Source organism: Pelecanus crispus, chromosome 9, assembly GCF_030463565.1.
Source record: "Pelecanus crispus isolate bPelCri1 chromosome 9, bPelCri1.pri, whole genome shotgun sequence".
NCBI classification, from domain to species: domain Eukaryota; kingdom Metazoa; phylum Chordata; class Aves; order Pelecaniformes; family Pelecanidae; genus Pelecanus; species Pelecanus crispus.
In genome coordinates this window covers 39,781,231-39,802,561 of record NC_134651.1, presented here as the reverse complement: position 1 = coordinate 39,802,561, position 21,331 = coordinate 39,781,231, and the positions used below count along the sequence as shown (strand labels likewise).

Here is a 21,331-nt window from a genome sequence, read left to right as displayed (position 1 = left end):
ACAGTGCTCACCCACTGTGCGCCCAGAGCTGGCACCCAGCACAAGGCGTGCCAGGACGACATTCCCCTTTGCTCCTTTAGAAACACCCGGGGCGATAGCAGGGGCACAGAGCATCTGCCACTGGGAGCCGCCGGCTGCATCAGGAATTTCACTGTCAGGGAGAGACAGGAGCGAAGGGGGCGGCTGCGGCGGTGGCAGCAGCTGTTCCCTGCCCGCAGCCCTCCTATCCATGCAGGGCATTTAAATTTTAAAGCACACTCGCCACGGCTGTTTCCTCCACTGTCCCCATCCAGCTCACAGAGACCCCAGCCCCGGGAGCTGCTGGCCTGTGAGGCACCCATGGGTTCGCTGGTGGCCAAGCTCCTTCTGCCCACCATCAGCACCTTGGTCTTCCTCCCCACCATCAGCATCGCAGCCAAGCGGCGCTTTCACATGGAAGCCATGGTCTACTTCTTCACCATGTTCTTCGTGGCGGTAAGATGTCCCCGTCCCCCCCACCGCGTGTTTCATCCCCCCAGATTCCCCTACGTTGGGTCTCCGCTGAGAAGCATAGCTGGATCTCACCCAACAGCAGCGAGCGTGACCCCAGAATATCCATTTTCAGTTATTTCCCCCCGCGTGCGGTGCTGAGTAGCTGATTCTTCAGTTTAGGATGTCCTAAGGGATGGCCTTACATAGATTTAATGGTGTTTTATGGTTGTGAGGTTAGGGAGAGGGTCTGGGTGCAAAGCGACTCCATTGATTCGCAGTGTTTTGGAGCTGGTTTTTCTCTTTGTTTTACAGCTGGTAAGTGGCCATGCTGAATTTGGGCTTTAAATTGTATCCAGAGTCTCTTGCTATGCTTCTGTCGTTTTAGCCAAAAGCACGTAGTTGAATTACTGATTTTGCAATTGCTAACTGGTGATGGGAGCAACTCTGGAGTCAGGGGAGTTTCTGCACTGGGAAAGGAAAGACTGAAATATGCTGCTGAGCTATCAAGAAAAATAATTAGTAACCCTCCAACCTGGCAGAGCGGGTTGAAAATGTGTGTTTCACCAGGCTCAGAGTCACCCTGCCTTCCCTCGCGTGGGAATGAGTGGAGAAAGTCAGTTGTCTGTACATACACAAAATAATTCATATTCCTGCTCCCAGCAGTAAGCTGCCCTGCGCTTCGTATCGCTGCTAGGTGCCTCCGTACACACATGGGTTGAGCACCTAAAGCAGCATTCCCACTGGAAAATATCTCCTATTTAACCCCATGGCAATGCTCTGCTAAAGAATATGAAGGAAATAGCCCAGCAACCCAACCAATATTGCATTTACCTCTTCTCCCCACCCATCTCAAGGCATCTCCTAACAGTTGCCACATCCCTTGCAGAGAGACAGGGAAACTGAGGCAGGGAGTAGACAAAGAACCTTCCCGGTGTGAAAAGCTGTTCCGCAGCAGCACTGAGGGTAAAGCAGGGCTCTGAACCAGTCTCTTATTCCTAAGGATCCACCATTTAAACCTCCAATTAAAGCACAGTGCAGGGGGAGAAATTCTGCCAGTTCCATAAAAACTACAGGACTAGTTAATAAAAACATCCCAACCGAGCCCCCCCCCACCAGCTCCCCGGGGAAGCCAGACATCTACAATTTCATTTCGCACCGGTTTTGTGTCTGCTCCACCTCCCCGAGAAGTCAATAGGAAAATTGGCACATGTTTCGACGGGAGGTGGAACAGGTCCTCGCTGAAGAGATTGAAGAGGCAAAATATCTGTGCGTGGGGAAGGGAAGGGAAGGGAAGGGAAGGGAAGGGAAGGGAAGGGAAGGGAAGGGAAGGGAAGGGAAGGGAAGGGAAGGGAAGGGAAGGGAAGGGAAGGGAAGGGAAGGGAAGGGAAGGGAAGGGAAGGGAAGGGAAGGGAAGGGAAGGGAAGGGAAGGGAAGGGAAGGGAAGGGAAGGGAAGGGAAGGGAAGGGAAGGGAAGGGAAGGGAAGGGAAGGGAAGGGAAGGGAAGGGAAGGGAAGGGAAGGGAAGGCAGCTGCCAGCATGGTCGGGGGGGTAGGAAGGGCAGCAGCTGCTGCCGTTGCCTTTCTTGTAGCATCCCACTCGTCCTCCCCCAGGAGACCTCATCAGAGCAGTGAAAGCATATGTCCATCGCAGACAAGTGCTGTGACGCCGGCCAGAAACACGCTCTTTGTCTTCCACCCTTTCTTCCCCCCTTCTCTGGACTCCCCAAACCCAATCTCAAGCAGAGAAAAGAATTACGGCCGTGGTGCAATCTTTTCTAGAAACCGCAGCGAGCCAAAGGACTTGCAGCAATTCCCATTATAAATAATATCAGCATCCCCGCTGGGCCATGACAGCGAGGATTGTTCCAAAGGCATCCTGCCAAGCGGTGAAGGGACTTCTTCAAAAACAGTGAAGCATGCTGGTGCTACCACTAGAAAACTTGCAGGGCTGAGTGCTCAGAGGAAAAGGCGAACGCCAGGCAAACACTGGGAGCGTTCCTCTGATTGCACTGGAAAATGTCTCTTGGCTTGGTTTGCATCTATATTGCATGACAATGGGGTTTTTTTGCAAATAACCTAATCAATGAGCTAATGGGCAGGAACCAGCAGCTTTTAAGAGAATGCACTAATGAGTGAATTCCCCAGTATTCAGACTTTGGCCATATAAACTCTAGTTAGCCTGGACAGTGACCTGGCATCTATATACATTTCATCAGGACGCTCATTTTGAATTGTTTTGCAAGAATCTTTCGCAATCAGAACCGTAACCTCAGAGTCCTCCTTCTGCTGGAGAGGACGTCCCCGCACCGCCTGGGGCTCGGCTTGAAGCAGCACGGTCATCAGATTGCAAATTCTGGCACAGACCAAGAAGCAAACTAACGCTTGTCCACAAATAATTTGTACTAAGAGAGAAGAATGCTGATTCTCAGGCAATTTGCAATTGGGAACAGTGACATTATATCTCAAATATATTCATTACTGTGTATCAGTGACCCTGGCGTATATGAGACTGTTCTGTTCCTGGCTGGCCATCCTCTCAACAGCCAGGAAAAGGCTGTTTCAAACCAACTGATAAAAAAAAGTAGTAGTTTATTTTACCTTAGCTGTCTGTGGGCAGAGAACTAACTTTCTTAATGCCTTTTTTTTTAAATAGATTTACCATGCATGTGATGGCCCTGGCTTATCAGTGCTGTGCTTCATGCGCTACGATATCCTGGAGTACTTCAGCATCTATGGCACAGCTCTGTCCATCTGGGTGTCCCTGATGGGTAAGCACTGGTCTCTCACGGTTCCTACAGAGCACCAGCATTTGCAGGTCGGGCAGGATTTGTCAGCATTGCTGGTGGGACGGTTAGTGGGTACAGTCCCCAGAAATGCCCTTGCCTTTGAGCTCCCCTCTGCAAGACTTAGCTCTGAGACTGTCTTTTATGGAAGTCAGCCCGTGCTGCGGTTTAATCCATTTTTATATCATTCATGCCTTGGAAAGTCATTGCACTTGGTGGGGTCCAGACCCACATGAAAACTGTCCTGAGTGGTGGCTGGGGAAGTTTTGCTCTTGGAGATAAACAGAGCTCTGGCGCCGGGTGTTTGTGTTAGTCGGGTGTTCCTCCGCCTTCACCAGCTCTTATGCATGTCCTTACAATAGCAGAATTATTTATTTCAAATTGGCAAGTAACACGTGCGGCCCTGTGCTTTAGTTCAAGGCAGGACAGTACCGTGAGATGACTTGGTTTGAAACCTCACATAGCAGGGAATCTCCCGTTTCTCCTCATTTACCCCATACGGAGCCCATCAGCTTGACCTGTCCTGACTTGGGGGCGTTAAGAAATGCAGAATCTGCCACTTCCCTTGGTAGCATGCAAATCAAAGTGGTTTAGTCAAAACATACATCTCCCTAGTTTACCAAAAGCCTAGTCTGGGCTGACGGGAAATATTAGATATGCTTAGAAAAAGCAGAAATATATTTCACTTCCTTTTTATTAAAAATCCTGACCTTTGCCCTCTTACTCAGTTTTCCTTTTCCCACATTCGCTTCACTCACTTTTTTTTCTCATTTTGTTCCTCATTTGTCACCGAAACAAGGTAGAATAGAAATGAAAAAAAAATGGCAAAACTAAAGAAGGACTTAAAAAAAAAAAAAACTTCAAACCTATTATTTTGCCATTTTGTCAACATGTTTTTTGGAAGGATGTGAGGATTTCTGACAGGTGAAGAGAGTAGGGTAAGGAGAGAGATGAGGGGACACTCACTTTCCAACAGCAAAGGCTTTGCTCAACAGATTTGGACCATCTCTAGCAGCCGCACGCTCAGTCCGCGCTCCAGCCAGGCAGGGTCCCCAGCCCTCCTGGTGCTGAGCTGGGGGTCACCATGCTGATGCACAGCCCCAAAACTCTCACAGGACTTTCCCCTCTGCCCCTTGGGGCTCCAGGGAAGGTGCAGGACCTCTGGCCAGGATGGCCCTGAGCCCAGCAGGAGCCGTGGGGCAGGTCCATCCCTCCTCCCTTCACCGCCGAGCAGCGCAGCCCCCTTCCAGGTCATGCAATGGGATAAATCTCCCACATGGGGAAAAAATGAGTGGGGGAAATATTAACCTTAGAAATGGCTCTGTTCCCCCAAGGTGTGAGTCCCAGGGTGGGCTCCTACACTGTCCATGGCACTTCAGTGCTCTCTCTGCTCAGCTAGAAAAGGCAACGAGGCAAATCATCTCCAAAGGGCATTTTCAGTAGATAACAGCAGTGTCAGGGTAGGTCAGAGCTGATCCAGACACTTTGGCTCCTTGCAGCAAAATTCGACTTGATTGCTTCATTACTGTATTCAAAAACCTTGCAAAAAAATACAAATCCCGAACTACGATGTTTAAAATATTGACCCGCAGGGAAACAACAGAGATTAAAATGCGGACATTATCCCTTAGCCAAACTCCCTATAAAACCACGATCCAAGGACATGGAAGGTGTGGTGACTGAAGCCCAGGGAAGCCTCTCGCTGTGGCTTGCCCGAGCGCACATGTGCGGACACAGACCCTCGGGCACGCTTCCCGGAATGCAAATCCAGGACAGCCATAACACAGCTGTGAGAGCTGGAAAAGCATGGAGCCCACTGGGATCCATAACTTTTATCAGTTATTACCCCATTCTGTGCTAAACAAAAGCCTCTAATAATTTACTCGCACTGGCGACTTCCAGCTTGCAAACCTCAGGCAGGTGCCGGCACAGCCGGGCAGCCCGGTCCCCATTGCACCAGGGAGTGTGCTCCTACTGGAGCGGGGTGATGGAGGCTGCATCGGGGTGAAGCAGCAAGCTTGGGAGGGTTGGAGATGTAGGATGAACCCAAAAGCCGATGGCGGGCTCACTGGGTGCAAGCGTCTTTGTGATGCCTCCGACTTCTGGGTCGAGGCAGGAAAGGGGCATACGGGTGGGACATCTCCTTTAACTTCCACACACGACTGAGTGTAAAGACCTCTACAATCAGCTCCTAGACATACCACTCTGACGCCTCGGGACAGTTTGCTTTGCCCCCCCGTGCCTCAGTTTCCCCAGCTGTGAGGCATAAGGAGGGCAAACCAGACCTGGATGCAGTGCTGAGGGTCGCCGGGGCAGGCGGGACAGACCCCAGTAAGGCTTTAGGGCAGCAGCTGAGGAAGGGGTGGATGAGCTGATGCTCCCTGTGCTCGGTGCCCTGCAGCCCTGGCAGAGTTTGACGAGCCGAAGAGATCGACCTTCGTCATGTTTGGCGTCCTCACCATCGCCGTAAGGATCTACCACGACCGCTGGGGCTACGGCGTCTACTCGGGACCCATCGGGACGGCCGTCCTGGTGATAACCGTGAAATGGGTACGTAGGGAAGGGCACCGTGCCGGGGCTTTGCAGGGTGCTCGTGGTGGCGAAGGGGCTGAGCCCTGCACGGAGAGGTCCAACCTACGCCAGCAGTTTCCTCCTCAAGGTCCAGCTCTCGCAGCACAGGCCATGACAGTGATGAAGCAGCACTTCGCTTTCAACCCAAGCAGAAAGCAGGCAGACAGCAAGCAGCCTTTGTGATAAACGCCAGATTCAATCAGTCTGAGCAATCTACCACATCTCCTGTCCCTGCATTTCTAATCAGGAGGAACGTATTTATGGAGTTTTTACAGCTACTCAGAGGCAGAGGGGTCTGGTAAACTGCCCCAGGGCCGGTGGAAGACGTGCATAAAATGCAGTGATAAAGTGGGAAGGAATCCGCCTGCAGTCTGCCTGAATCCGGCTGGCAGCTCCTGGGACAGTCGGGCACCGTGCCGCAGCGTGTCCCACACACAGCAGATGCTGTGGGCCTGGGTGGGAGCACGGCTGGCAGAGCCATTGGCAGCCATGGGCACGGCCGGGAAAGGGAAAGGAGAAGGATTCAGTGATGGGGTAAAAATTGCAGGAAGATGCTGCCAAATGTCATGGAACTACAGGGACACAAGTCCCAGCTACAGACTGTCACTACGCCCCGTCCACCGCCCAGCTGACAGCTAAAAGCAAGTGGCCGTGATGGGGAGGGGATGGGCAAGGAGGGCACCCAGGCATGGGAGCACCCTGCAGCCCCCAGCCCAAGGATGCTGTGCTGGGATCCACTCTCCCAGAGACTGGGTTTGTGAGGGCACACGCTTCCTGAGCTGGGTTTGGGGCTGAATATTAAGAAAACGACATTATGCTGAGGAACGAAGCAGCAGGACCCCTCGCAGCACGCAGGCAGAGGTGCTTCCCACGTGCAGGCAGACCCCGCAGCCTGGGGGAGCCGGTCTGCGGGCTTTGCGTGGTTTTATTTCAGCATTCATGGGATCTTTTGGATGCGGAGCAGCCAGCTAAATCATAGAATCATAGACTCATAGAATGCTTTGGGTTGGAAGGGACCTTGAGAGATCATCTAGCCCAACCCCCCCAGGTGAATACACTTGGTGTGCTCTCTCTTTCCTTCCAGCTGCAAAAGATGAAAGAGAAGAAAGGGCTCTATCCAGACAAGAGCGTCTACACCCAACAGATCGGACCTGGCTTCTGTTTTGGGGCGTTAGCACTGATGCTGAGGTTCTTCTTTGAGGTACCTGTTTGCACACTCAATCACCCTGACTTTACAAGGTGCAAAAGACGTTACCGAGATAGGCGACCTCCCCCTTCGCACCGCTGGGCTGCATCCAGCCTTGGACAAAGTCCAGCTCAGGTGCGGGTCACCGGGGTTGGCGTGCCGGGGTCTGGTGGCAGGGACGAGGGTCCTTCCCTGCTTGTCCCCATCCCTGACCCATTAACTGCGGTGTGGGCAGGGACAGACGTGACAGCGGGTGACACGCAGGGTGATGCTCACTCTCTTTTCCCCCTCATTGAGTTGCAAGGACATGGGCCACGCTTTCTTCCTTCAGCCATACACGGTCCTCAAAATGGTTTTGTCAAATGCGAGCGGGGTTTTTTTGGAAACTGGGCATGGGTGACTTAAGGACACCTCGTGGAGCCACGGCAGGGACTGGATACGACCCAGGCATGGCCAGATCCAAAGCTGGCTCACGCCAAAGAAAAGACTCTCAGTTGACTCCCAGGGGCACTCAATCTCCTGTTTATAACCTTTTGCTCTCGCCGCTGGCCAGTCCACCCGTCCTGTGCAAAAGGGTCCATCTGTCCCGCACGGGGAAGGCGATAACCCCCCGACACAGCTGCCGGTCACGCCTGCGCTCAGCTCTGCTGTTACGGCTGCTCTGTGCATTGGGAGCTGCTAGATACAACCTCACAGTCATCCCCAAGGGTTATTTTTCAAAGCATTTAGTAATTGCAAATTCTAGCAGAACATAAAAATGTCACTTAGCAGAAACCGCCTCCCCCCGCGCCCGGCCTCGCCGCCGCGTCCTTTGCGGGGTAATGAAACACTTCATTCAAGAATTGGGAAATGTGCAAATTGGAATGTGTTAAATCCACTTTGCTTTTTTTTTAAGGCTGGAAATCCTTTCTTCTCTGACAGCAAAAAGAGGCAGAAGGCTCAGGAATTTTTTTTATTCCTTTCCTTTTGGCTACTTGTAGAAACCTAATGTTTTGCACCTAAGGCAGAGCCCCCCGGCACCGCTGCTCCCGCAGTCCCGGCAGGTCTCGCTAACGCTCTCCCCGCTTGCAGGAGTGGGATTACACCTACGTGCACAGCTTCTACCACTGCGCCTTGGCCATGGCCTTCGTGCTGCTGCTGCCCAAGGAGAACAAGAAGGCCGGGAGCGCCGGGACCCCCGCCAGGCTGGACTGCTCCACGCTCTGCTGCTGCGTCTGAGCCCCCCGGGCGAGCGGGGCACTCGCTTTTCTGCTCCTGGGGCGATGGAGGGGTGCAGCCAAAAGCAAAACGCCTGCCTGCTGCATTATCCTCTGGGACACCGGCATCTTCTCCCACCTGCTCTGTGCACGCCCCAGGCTTTTCCCTGGAGTCTTCACCTTTCCACCAGCAGCCCTAGCAAAGGTTGCACTTGCAGTTTGCTACATACCTGTACTTCTCCCTGAGAAGCACTTGTCTGGGCTGCAACCCTCAGGAGACGCTTGCACTCTCGGGCCATGTCACCGCCCGGGCTGCCACCTGCACCAGCCCAGGAGGACCCGAGCTGTCCCCTGCATGGGAGCTTGCCCAGCCTGAGCACACGGGGCTTCATTTGTAACGCCCAATTAACAGAACGTGTATTTTTGTGAGAGAGTTACTATTTTATTTATGCATTCTCTTGATGTAAATAATATATACTAACAAAGACTTCGCAAGTGTGCCATCCCAGTGTTTCCTAAGCAGTGCAAGAAACTTTCCAGCTTAGCTCCGCTCACTCGAGGGCTGGTGCCAGCCCCAAAGCGGAGCTCTGGGCACGGCCACCCCCTCCCCTGCCCACGGACCCCCCCCAGCCTGGAGGGAGCTGCAACATTGGGCACTTTGTCCTTGCAGACCTGCCCGGGCGGCGCGGGCAGCAGGTGCGCTCGCGGAGAGCCTCACGAGTATGGAAAGTACATGGAAAATTAGAGACAGAGAAAAGAAGCTCCTGGAGGGAGGGGGAGGGCTGTAAGCCTATAACATCTCCTCTAACAGACTATTTACTATAGCAGAAGTGTATGATTTATTTAGACTGTCTGGGAAAAACGCCAAGACTATATGTCATGGACAATTAGAGCGGTATTGATATACAGTGATGTCCACAGAAAGCCCACATTAAGCCCGGGTTCCTCTGGAAGAGAAATCCACCCCGGTCATTCATCAGAGCAACTTCCTGCAACGGGGCAACAACCAAAACCCAAGGAGCTTCCAACAAAAATATAAATGAATTATGAACCCCCGAGCATCCAAGAGTCACTGGCAGGCGGTGGCACAGCTGACGCAGCTGCACGCAGAGGCAGCGCGAGCAATGAGTTTTCAAAGGGTTCACCAGCACCTAAACCAACACGGCGCGCCAGGCCTTTCTGAGCATCCAGCCCCCGGGGTGTTTTGCAAGATGCTCTGAGGGTTGGCGTGCACCACTTTCCCCATTGCTTGCACGCTGCTGCAGTACTTTGCCATGCGAGGATGCTCAGGGCATCCCCAAAGAACAGTCCCATGTGCTACAGCTCCTGATTCAGAGCTGAGGGCAAGAAGCAGCTCGGTGCTATATGCACGGAGGGTGCGCAGGCGCTTCCCAAGGGGTCACCCACATGGGTGTCCCATGGCCAGGGCCACGCTGGCTCTCACCGAGCCACCCTGAGCACGCCTCTGGGCGTGCGTTACCCCACGTGCAAACACTCAACGCTGACCCTCCCCAGGAGCCTGACCAGCAGCAGTGGCCGCAGCTTCCATCCCTCCGCACGCCCTTCGCCGCTTGCTGCAGCTGCTGATCAGAGGCACCAACCCGCCCCAACTCATTTTGTGACTCTTCGGCCCCTCCTGGGCTGCGGTGACGTGCAGAACGCCGCAGCAAGCCCTGGCAGATCACGGGCAGCGTGGGCACGGGGAGAGCCTTGGGTGGGTAAAGTGGTGGGAGAAGAGGCGCTGGGTAACAGCAATGCCTTCCCATGGCTGAGCAGGAGGGAAAAAAGGCTGACAAAACCCCACGCAAACGAGGAGGGCACGTTAGATAAGGCCCAGCTGAGTAAATGAAAGCTCCTGCTCCCACCTGCCATGCATCCAGGTGTTACACCAAAAAAAAAACCCCAAAAGTTACAATACATACAATAAAGCGTACAATAAAATCCCAGGCAAGGTTTCTTTTTTCCCCTCTCCCTGCTGATGCCCCAGGGCACTGCTGCGACCGTGCAAACCGTCCATCCCTTTGCACCCAGTGTGGGACCAGCACCCATCCTCGGGGCCGAAACGCAGCCGGGCTCGTCCGCAGGGTCCCTGCCGCAGCATCAACCCCGCGCCGGCGGCAGCGCCCGCCGCGGCAGGACCGGGCACCCCGGCACCCGCGAGGAAGGTGCACGGGCTGCATTCACTATCGCCGGGGCAGGATATCCCCTGCAATACAAATGCGGGGAAATATTATAAACATTTACAGCAACGTAGACAAAACAGTCTCTTGTAACCTTTTAGCGCTGCCGAGAGCTTTGCCTGTAAGAGCTCTTGAGCCCCTGCCAAAAATTCTTGCTGTTTTCATAAGAGTAGGTGTTTTCGTCTAAGGTGCAGTCTGAGTGCTGTGACCTTTGTCATGTCTGCTACTGAAATTTCCTGCTTCTCTGTTATTCTCTTCTTTGGTAAGACGATATGAAACCCAAAACTTTTATTGCCCCTTTTAAAGCGTCTTTATAGCTCCCCGTCTACTTCATATACTGTCTTATTCTCGAATGCTGGGATATTACTTATGGGATCCGGGCTTGATGCTGCAAAAGGCATTTGGGTTTCACGAAGCCCAAACCGCCCAGGCTTTTTTTAAGATCAGCCGGGGGGTGGGGGTGGGGGGTGAAGAAAAAAAAGAAATAAAAAAGGAAAAAAGGAATGAGAGGGGAGGGACTGGCTTTCCGCTCCGGAGGCATCGGCATCTGCTACCAGCACAGCGGCAGAGAGCAGCGACGAGGGCGGGCAGGAGCCTGCCGGCCTCCCTCCTGCCCCGCGATGCCTCCCCAGCCACAAAATCCCATTTGCTTTGTGTCTGGGCCGCAGCGGCAGCGTAGGGTGCCCACTGGCCCCGTGGGGTGCCCGCTGGCCCCGTGGGGACGGCATCACACGGCCTCTCTTCCCGCGCATCCCTGCCCTGCCAGCTCTGCCCCGGAGCCAGCGGCTCAGATGTGGTCGGACACTGCAGCCGGTGCCGAATTTGGTGTGCAGCGGCTGGGGCACATCTGCCCCGGAGATGGCACGGGGGGAGGCCGGCCCTGCTCGGGGGACTCCTGCGCACCCCATTTCCCTGCTCGGTTTCGGCGTTGGGACAGACCACATGAAGGACACGCGTCCCCAGGCGAGGGCTGACGCAAAGCCGCAACAGCTGGGCACCGGTGCCGAGGTTTCGTGCTCCCGTCCTGCGCCTCGGGCTGCAGGGCATCGCCTCTGCCGCACGCAGGGACGGCAGCGGCAGGGATCCCCCGGGACGTCGCTCACCTCTGCACGCTCCCCGGCATCCCCACCGCGGGAGGAGTGGGGACCCGGCGTGCCGGGGGGGAGAGGGCTGGCCCCCGGCTGCAGCCCCGCAGCAGGGGATCTGCAGCAGGCGCAGGGGTCGGTGGGCAGCGACGGGGCTTCGGGGTGGTGTGGTCAAACCATCCCTTCCCGGTCACACACGTTCCCCGTGCTCGCCTCCGGCAGGGCTGGGACAAGAGGGGAATTAGGACCTACTCCTGCTCAAGGGGAGGCTTCCAGAGATGTCTAGTCGGGCTCGGTGCCAGCTAATCTTCCAGGCAAACTTTATCCAGATCCCTTTGGCTGCAGAAAGTGAAAAACTAGCCAGACCAAAACATAAAAGCCTGGTTTCTGCTGCCAGCTGTATGGGGCACTCCAGAAAACGCCTTATCACCATGTGATTTTGAAAGACCGCTTCAGGTTGTTTTTTTTTTTTCCACACGCTGCTCTTCCCTCCTCACCCTCGCACCGCCGTTCCTCCGTGCACGTTCCAGCGGTGAGCCAGCCCGGTCAGCCCTGCCAGGTTAACTCACAGACTGTGGGGCCAAGTTTTTCCTTCTAACCATTTTTATGCCCTTCAGGCTGCAGCGATGCTATCCCACTCCAGAAAGTGCTGTTGCTCCAGCCTGAGGCAGATGCAGCTCATCAGGAGCGGTGATGGACAACCCAAGGAGATGCATCCACTGGGACTTCCAGGGATGTCCTGCCTCCTTCTGGGGACGACCAAAGAAACCTGATTCCCCTGGAAATTCGAAAGTGTTGATTTTTTGTGCAAGCAGGAGCTCTGTGGGGAGCCCCAGAGAGAGGTCTTGCCCTGGGCTCCTCCGTCGCCCTCCAGTTCTGATGCGCAGGAGGTATTTGGGCCTTGTAACAGGGATACACCAGGTCTGCAGGGGCAAAGGGGGGTCACCACCAATGTCCTCCACAGAGCCAGGGCTCCACAGCCCTGGCACATGGTACAGATGCACTATGAGATACCGGCCCCATCCGTCAGCCTGGAAAAAAGGGGAGATGGAGCAACCGAAGCACCTAGCCGGGACCACTTGGTATCTCTCAGCTTTGCTCCAGCTATCCCAGCCCCAATGCGTATCTTTTTTGGGTGTACAAAGAAGGTCTCCTGCCCTTCAGAGGATCTGGGGGGCACCCAGGAAGAGCAGGGTGGGATTTGCCATGGCCGGTGCTGCTTTGCAGGAACACCTTCTTTCTGCGGCAGCGCAGGATGGAGCTAGAGCGGAGGCAGCCGTGGGGATGGGTAAAGTGGTGCCTCCCGCATGGGGGCAAAGCAGCCTAACCCAGCGCCAGCAAGAGAAAAAAACATTTATGCATCAGGTTTTTGCTTAAAACAATGCCATGCAATGTCCCGGCAGGTTTCTCTTCTCCTCTTTCCTCTCAGCCTTTCAGCAAGATTTCCAACCAAGCTTTTCAGCCCGGTTGGCGCGGGCCGGGCAGCCCCATCCCAGCACTGCTCGGCAGCCTCCGGCAGCCACGGGGTATTTTCGGGGCATGGGGGAGCTCAGCTGCGGTGCTGCAGACAGGCTGAGCTGCTCGGCTCCCGGGCGGTCGGGCAGGGAGCCCCTCGCACACATGCAGGTGTCCGCTCCCCCCGGCAGCACTGGAGACGGATGCGGATGGTGGACTCGACCCAAGCGACCAAACCCGAGCGCCGAGTCCCCGACCCGAGGAAGGGCAGATGCAAAGCAGCCGGGCTCGCTCGGCTCTTGCGGGGATGCTTTCACAGCTGCAAAAACCCACTCCAGGTCCAGGTTCGGTGTCTCCAGCCTCCCCACTCCTCCGGCAGAGCAGTCCCAGGGAGCGGCGGTCCAAGGTTTTTGGTTTAGGCCAATCTCCCAGAAATTCTGTCATCATGCAGTGCATCACGCACACTCCCGGATCCGCATTACACAGAGGATGGCGCCGGTCCAGCGCCTCTTAAAGTCAGTGGAAAAACCCTCCCTCGTTACGATGGGAGCTGGCTCGGGCCGTATACGATCTGACAGATACCATGGAGCGAGAGAAGTTGTTTTAATCTGGGAATACCTTGTGGCCCCAAAGCTTCTTCTGGAGACGGACAGGGCAGCGTGTCTGCAGAGCGGGTGCTGCTAAGAAAAGTTCCCAACCTTGCAACAGCCTTTCAATGAGCTTTTAACGAACCATCGTTATCTGATCCATGTGCTCCAAATGCAAGGGAACTGCTCGGGTTTCCAACTGCACACATCATCTGATGCTCATAAAACGAGCTGATGTGTCTGGAAGCCCCAGACCCAAAGAAACATTATTTCCATGGGGAAAAAAGTCAATAATGCTTTAAAAATCACCCCCGTGGACAGACAGGGATGGGTGGCTGCTCTCCCCTGCTTACCTGCGGTTTTCCAGCAAAGCAAATGTTCACTGATAAAACTCACGATCTCCTTATAAAGGCAGGATCTGTAAAAGGGAAGATCTGCCTTTTGCCTGTAAAAGGGAAGGTTTAGGGGAAGTTTTACGCACGTCTCTCCTCTCTTTCTATGTCTTTATTTGCATTTTCGTTTTCACAGTAGTTGAGCTAATCTGAATGGAGCAGGAGCGAGGGTCCAGGTTATAACCAAAGTATCGGGTAGCACCTTCACATCTGGAAGGGATTTTGACACAAGTTCTCCCAGACTGTTACAGACAGTTTAAAAGCAAAATCTGATAAATAGCAAATGTTTAACAAGTCAATAGGAAGCTGCATTTGCGAGAACATGTGGCTCTAACCGGTCTAGCACCGCCGCATTGCCAAGGCCCTTCAAACGCATATGCACATGTACCTGCAGCACGCGGCGAGGGTTTGCCGTGGCTCTGCCTGGCCCTGGTCTCGGTTACAGAGGGAAGGATTAAAGACAGATGTGTCTTTGTATGCCCAGACATGTCCAACAGCCCTCTTCAAAGCCCGAGCAGGTCCTGAGCCTCCCTGCTTTGGTGGTAAGGGGCTCGCTTCTCCTTCCCAGCCTAAACTGAGTCCCCTTCGTTTTCTGCATGCCCCCAGCCTCACGTTTAAGGTGAGAAGAGGATAAAGGGAGCTGAATAGCTCAGGAAAGCACCGCAGAGCCTGTCCCCGCAAGCCTGCCGGCACGCTGGGCACGCTGCCCCTGGCACAGGAGTTTCGGGGGCTGCAGTGGCCATGAGGACCCGCTCGGGTTGCTGCACAGAGGGGCAGAAGCACACAAGGTCTCACCCCCATTTTGCACAGATCGGGGTCCACCAGAGCCCCAACCCAAAAGCCAGAGGTGTTTCCACCTTTGAAAATCCTTTGCCATCCCTTGAGAGCCGCAGCCTCCTTGGGGCAGAGGCCACCGGGCACCCGGGCAATGCCCTCCCGAGGGAAAGTGCCGCTGCCAGCAAAACGTCCCGGCACAAAAGCTCTTGCAGTGTTGCAACCCTGCCTGGCTTGGGGAGACTTCATACCAATAAACAAACGGCTACCCAAAATGTGGAAAGAGGCATTAAAATAGAGAGAATTATGCAAGGAGGGGGGAGCGGAGGGGGAGACGGAGGAATAAGAAGTGACCAGGAAAACCACCAGAAACCCTCCGGGATGCCTGCCTATATTTAAAGATAATGTGTCCAGCAGTCTTGCCAAGTCCCACTCATTTGGAGCTGGGCTCATGTTTTGGATTAATTTTAAGGCAGTTCCTAAAGCATCTCACTCGCGCAAGGAAGAATTTTTGCCTCCTTGGCCAAGGTGACCTTTTAAAAAATCTCACTCACTATTTTTCAACCTCTCACTCATTTAAAATTGTCATCGCCCGGGAGCTGCAGGGCATTCGGTGCAGACAATACTTTTTCTGGTGCTTACCAGCCCCACAGCCTGGGAGCATCCTGGAGCAGGGCTGGGGCTGGGTGCGAGGATGGGGGGCTTGGGGGGGACATTTTCCTGCAAGTCAGGACCCTTCCCCTCTCCTGTGAGCATCCCCTGACCAAGCACCGAGAGCAGAAATCGCCCCGTCTGGACACGTGAGCCTCTCCAGGCACCCCACCATGGGCTGGCTGAAAGTTTTCCACGGAAAATAGTCTTCCACAGAAAGTCAGATTATTTTTTTTTTTAAACTAAAATATTGTGTGGACACATGCACACTCTCTCCAGACTGATGCCTTTGTCTGAGGAAGGGAAAAGTAAATTGCAGGTATTGCCCCAGACTGTAACTGCTCCATTGCACATGGGTTTTCTGCTCCGCTCTTTGCTCAGAGCCGCCCCAGAAGGAGCCACCTCAAGACGTGCCCCAGTTGCTCGGTCTCCACGGGGAGGATGCATTCAAGAGGTGCCACCCCCAGCTCCCAGCCACAACAGGGGGAGAGTTTTTGAGCAGAAACATGAGAGTGGTCTCTCCCAGAAACACCACCCAGCCCACCTTCTCGCCCAGGCATCTGCAGCATCCTAATCGCCCTGGAATCCAAAGCACGTCCACGGCAGGGCAGTCAGATGCTTCCCATTTAGCTTAAATGTTTGCAAAATGCTCAGCCACTGACTCACTGCAGGGCCCAGGGCGAGTCGGCATGCCGGCGGTACTCGGCTGCCCTCGCCACACCATGGCAGGATCTTGTCCGCCGCCCCGGCCGGGTGTTTGGCAAAAAAAAAAGGCATTTTTTTTGAAGCTGAGCATCCCTTGGTACTTTGCACCTCTCCCAGCACACCCGGAGTGCTACCAGTGAGCGAGCAGGACGTGGGACGTGGAAGTTGCTATTTTTTGCCGATGATCCCAGATGCCACGCTGGGGTTTTAAGGGAGCAGTCGGAGCAATGGAGGAAAAAAGCACCATCTGAGAGGGACTGGAAAGGGGACGCCACAGGGGCAGCACTGTGGGGCAGCGAAGCGTGGGGCTACAAAAGGTACGGAGCCCCTCAGCCCTGGCACCAGCGCTACGGGGAGTCCGGGGGTTGCGGTCAGTCGGGAGCCACTCGGGATGCAAGAGGCTCCGCCGCTGCTTGGGCTTTTGGGAGCATAACAGGTAGGGTCAGATACTTTCTTTCCCTCACATCTCATGCCCTAAAGATCCAGTGGCAATGCCAAGCGATAGCAGCGATTGGAAATTAGCCCTTTGGCTGGAAAAAAATAAATCACAAGATTTCACTGCTCCCCAGGTCCAAAGGTAGCAGACGCAGCACGAGGACATCCTTCCCGCAACAGCTTTGGTACATTAGCATCCAGCCCCGGGGGAACCAAGACACGCAGAGGCAGCCACGAAAATGAGACAGGCATTTGGGGTTTCAGTTAAGCAAATTTCCTTCAACCAGCAAGAAAAGTTGAGCTTGGGTTTGGCTGGATTTGGGAGATGAAGTTTTTGGGCAGCTCCATGGTTTTATTTAAACCAGTTCAACCAGCCATCGCATAACCTCATCCCACGAGGGAAACGCAGAAACTCAAGGTGCCTCTTGTGCAATAGATGCTGCTCTCTACCCAAGCAGGTCTGGGATAGTGCTCAGAGTTTTGCTCCATCTCTGTCCAGGCTAAAGGAAAGACCACACACAAAACGGTTTCAGGATGCCAGCAGCTGTGCACAAAGCATTTGGTTTACATTAATTATGTCTGGACAAAAAAAAAAAAAAGGGGGGGGGGGGGGAGAGAAGGAGAGCAAGCAAGCCGAGAAGACAGGAGGGATGGAGGGAGGCTTCTGCATCATCCTGATAAGATCTGCTTGGATCCCAAATGCAGATTGCAGCACTTGCTGTGTGTCTTAACACCTCCTGCCCTGAACAGCTTCTGCCACCCGGAGCAGCACGGTCCTGCCCTGCACGGTGCCTGTAAACGCCTTGGTGAATGCAAGGCACAAACGCAGCCCATAATGCTCTCAAAGAGCCTGGCGGGACCATTTCCTCCAAGCTTTGCTCCCCGCTCTGCTTCCCTCTTTTTCCTTTTCTGAGCAGAAATGGTCCCTAGAAAGACTGAGGAAGGTAAAGCAAATGCTGCTGCTGGCAGGGGGAGAAATGCTGGCAGTTACCGGAAAGGGAAGCAGCAAACAAGAGGGGAGAGTAAATAAAATGGGGAGGAGACAGACTGTAAGCGGAGTCATTAAAAACAGAAAAATCCCCTTCATTTTCCAGCAGTGCAGAAACCCCAGCAGTGAGTGAATGAAGCCCTTCACCATCTCCTCTCCGGAGGGACTGTGAGCAGCGGGGACTCCTCCAGGGTCAGGGACTGCCACCCCCCCAGGGACGGACACCCCATCCCAGCAGAGACCCATGGGCCCCCCATCCCCTCCCCAAGGGCAAGAGGAGCCTGGCGAGGTTCAGCCTGCCTTGCCCTGGGCTTGAGCAGCCAGCAAAGAGACTGGATCGCCCAGATCTCCGCAAAGCAAAGCCCCACGGCGGCGTGTCCACGATGCTGCTCATCGTGGGAGGAGGGAAGCGTGGTTGCCACCTTGGACCATGCGCTGGGCTGCACCAGCGTCACCCCACCGGCCCAGCTCCAGGCTCGCCAGCGTGCAGAGGGTGGGACATCCAGCCCTGAGCCCCCGACAGCAAACAACTGCCTGCAGGGACTGGGATGAGTGACTACAACAAGCTGCCCATGACCTCCAGCTGCTGCACGCCTGCTGTGTCCTGCACGTCTCCTCCACGCCGCACGTCCCCATCCCATGCAGCCTCCGAGCACTCCCTGAGCAAGGACCTTGCTGTGCCAGGAGCTGCACAAATCCTAAACACGTCCCCATCTCCCAAGGGCCAGCAGCATGCAGCAGCCCAGCCAGGCCCCACTCCGAAAAGGGCGGTGAGCACTGGCACGTCGCGGCGTTGCCAGGCACAGGCAGCTGGCAAGAGTCGTGCCACCGCATCTCCTGCAGCCGGCCGTCCCGGCGGAGCACGGCGGTCAAGCCCCACGCCGGCAGCGGCTGCCCCCTCCCAGCCCAGCCAAAACCCGCTCCTCTCCCAAGCAGCCTTGCTGTGTAAAGAACTTGCGCGTTGCAGCAGCACCGTCTCCGCTCGGCAGCTCGGGGGGCCCAGCCTGCGCACGCCAGAAGCTGGACTGACCCATGTCAGAGGTGATTAATTTATCAGGCTTTTGGCACCCACTGCTCCCCGCCAGAAAAACAATATCCCAAATTCCAGGCCCTCCCGCCCAGCAGATGTGTCTGCAGCGAGGGCGACCGTTCCAGACCGTCTCGCAGAAGCCGCCGCAGGGATGCAGCACCCGGGGCTCCCGCGCTGCCGGCTGCCTTCCCCATCCCCACTGTGCATCTGCAGGAAAACCTCTCCTGGGAAAAAAACCCAGGGGCTTTGCACTGGGCTGCTGTCCCGGTAGCTCCGGCCTCTCGCCTCCCGTAGGCGTCCATGCTGCCGAGCCACCAAGGAGAACCGGGATGGGCGTGCAGCCGGGGAAGGCGGCACGTGCTGGGATGCCGCCCTGCTGAGCCCTGGCGTCCCGGGAGGAGCGGCACCGTCCTGTCCTGGTGCTCCCCAGCCCACGGAGCTGCCTGGCATCAGGGAACCGAGCAGGCACTGATGAAGGCCTGATTGAATTGGCATTAATGTGTACCATCAGGGAAACACGCCAGGCCTTTAAGGGACACATTAACAAAGTGGTTATCGTTAGCGGAGGGGGTCAGAGGATAGGGATGGGGTGCAGCATCGCTGCAAATGCGAGCCGAGCCCTGCAGCTTGCCCTCTCCACTTCAATCAGAGAGGGCGGTGATAGCATTCGGATGCCGCAGAGCACTTGGACGTCGGGCGGCCAAGAAACGGGAGAGATTTTTCTTCTTCTCTCCCCATCCCACTGCCTCCCCCCAGGTTTCAGAGGAAGGATGCGAGCCCATCAGAGCGTGGGCCCACCAGCCCCTCTGCCTTCCAGCGCCGGCCATGGGGAGACCGGCTGCCCCGCCGAGGCCTGAGCTCGCCCTGACATCAGGGTGAGAGGTGGAGGCGGGGGACGATGGGCAAACAGCCTCTTATTTATCCCAAAAGGTCACGAGCGCCTTGGAAGAGGCTGGAGCTGGATCCCCGTGGTCCGGAGGAGGCCAGCGTCTCCTCGAAGGAGAGGTTTCACAATTCATCTCATTTGTTCGCTGTGGCATTTTCATCACGGTAGTTCGACTTATGCAATTACATAAAAAACATCTAATGAAATCTCGGTGACACAAAACATGAACGTTTATATTGGCCTCCCCGTGCCGCGGAGTTGATCTTGGCCGGGGCGTCCAGACAGACATTCTGCATTCTTCAGAGATTAAGCACTGAAATGCTCCGGAGAAACCCAGCTGCCCGCTCCCCCTGCAGCCGCGCCGCTAATTCCAACCACATGCTCGCCGGCCGGGAAAAGGGGAACACGTCCCTTATACACACACACACACACGGGTACCACCGGGAACCCCGCCTGGCACCCTGTGCACCCCTCCCGGCCGCATCCCCATCACCACAAGTACTCACGGGTCTCTGTAAATAAATATATGCACAGTGAGCACAACAGCTGGGCGGATAAACTGTTAGGTATAAATAAGGTAATGCAGTGAAATCGTTAAGGAAATAAGAGCAGCGATGGGTAACCTTGAGGCAGGGCTGGAGTCCCCGGGCATCGATGCCGCGATGCCCACACCTTGCCGGTGCTCCCGGTTCATCGGCCCATGAGATGTCAGACCCCAGTCAAAATAAAGGAGCCTGGGAAGCTCCAGGCAGCGAAACCCTTGTCCTGGTTTGGTTCCCACCTGCCCCCCCTTTCAAAAGTTCTTCTGTTTCCCACTAAAAATCAAGCTGATCATTAAAAAGAGGAAAAAGAAGGGGAGGATGAGGTGTGGAGGGCAGAGACTTTGTTCTCAACAGCGCGTGGGGAGCTGGGCAAGGAACCACAGTGTTTCCAGCGGTGGGGATGGGATGGGGATGAGGGGAGCGGACACCCCATCCCCATGCTGCCCACATCACCCGTGCGTGGGTTTTGGGCACAGCAGCGTGCCCCAGGCTGCTCCGGACCCGCACCCAGGTGGCTCCAGGGGATGCTGGTGAGCAGAGCCACCTTGCCGGCACTGGCCAGGGCACATCCCACTGCGCATCCCTGCTCCCGCCACAGCCATTCCCGTGTTTTAAGACTCAGGGCAGTGTCTCTGCTGCAAATCCCCACCTCAGTGCCCACCGCGGCCTGGGAAACGCGGCTCATCCAGCAAAAGCACCCACAAGCAGGCTGTCCGGCAAGGCACCCATCGTGCTGGGGGACACCACCAAACCAAAAGCTGCCGCAGCGTTCTTCGCGCCGCCCCGGCGCGTGGCTGGCTGCAAACCCCACGTGAGACCTCGCTGCCATTGCAGGGGGACGAGGGGCGAATCCTGGCCAGCGCCGGCTCGCACCACCGGTGATTTCTCAAAATATGGGTCAGTTTGGGGAGAGGGACCAGCGCTGGCTCACAGGGCCAGATGTGGCCGCCGGGCTCCTGCCTCGCACCACTGGCTGCAGCTGGAGCTCTTGAAAAGCCCCAAACCGCCTCTCTTGCAAGGACGAGGGGTCCGAAGTGCAAAACCCACTGGGGGACCCGCCAGCCCCTCCGCCCCCAGCCCCCTCGCTGGTGCCCTCGTTTTAAGGGCGGAACGTTTTTGACATGCTACAAACCATCGGCAAAACAAGATGTCAGGGCTGTAACTGCTGCTGGCGTGGGTTCTGCCGGGGCGTGGGAGGGATCCAGGAATAACAAGGGGGGGTTCAGCGAGCAGCAGCCCCCTCCCTCGGGTTGCAGCCGGGGCTCCGGCCCTGGGTGCATCGCCCCGCTGCCCGCACGGGATGTCTGCAAAGGCGCGGGCTCTATCGCCTTGCAGGGAAGGAAGAGAAAAGACGGGGGTTGGGGGGGGGGGGGGGAGAGAAAGAGAGGAGAGAGAGGAAAAATAGCCCCTTATTT

At 55.6% G+C, this 21,331-nt stretch overlaps 1 protein-coding gene across 1 annotated transcript; it reads left to right on the top strand.

Annotated features, from left to right (window-relative positions):
• The first annotated feature begins 339 nt into the window (after positions 1-339).
• On the top strand, positions 340-8,228 carry MYMK (myomaker, myoblast fusion factor). Its single transcript, XM_009480359.2, has 5 exons — positions 340-474; positions 3,124-3,238; positions 5,655-5,803; positions 6,909-7,025; positions 8,082-8,228. Exons 1-5 carry the CDS (start codon positions 340-342, stop codon positions 8,226-8,228), a joined length of 663 nt encoding a protein of 220 aa, XP_009478634.1.
• The last annotated feature ends 13,103 nt before the right edge of the window (positions 8,229-21,331 follow it).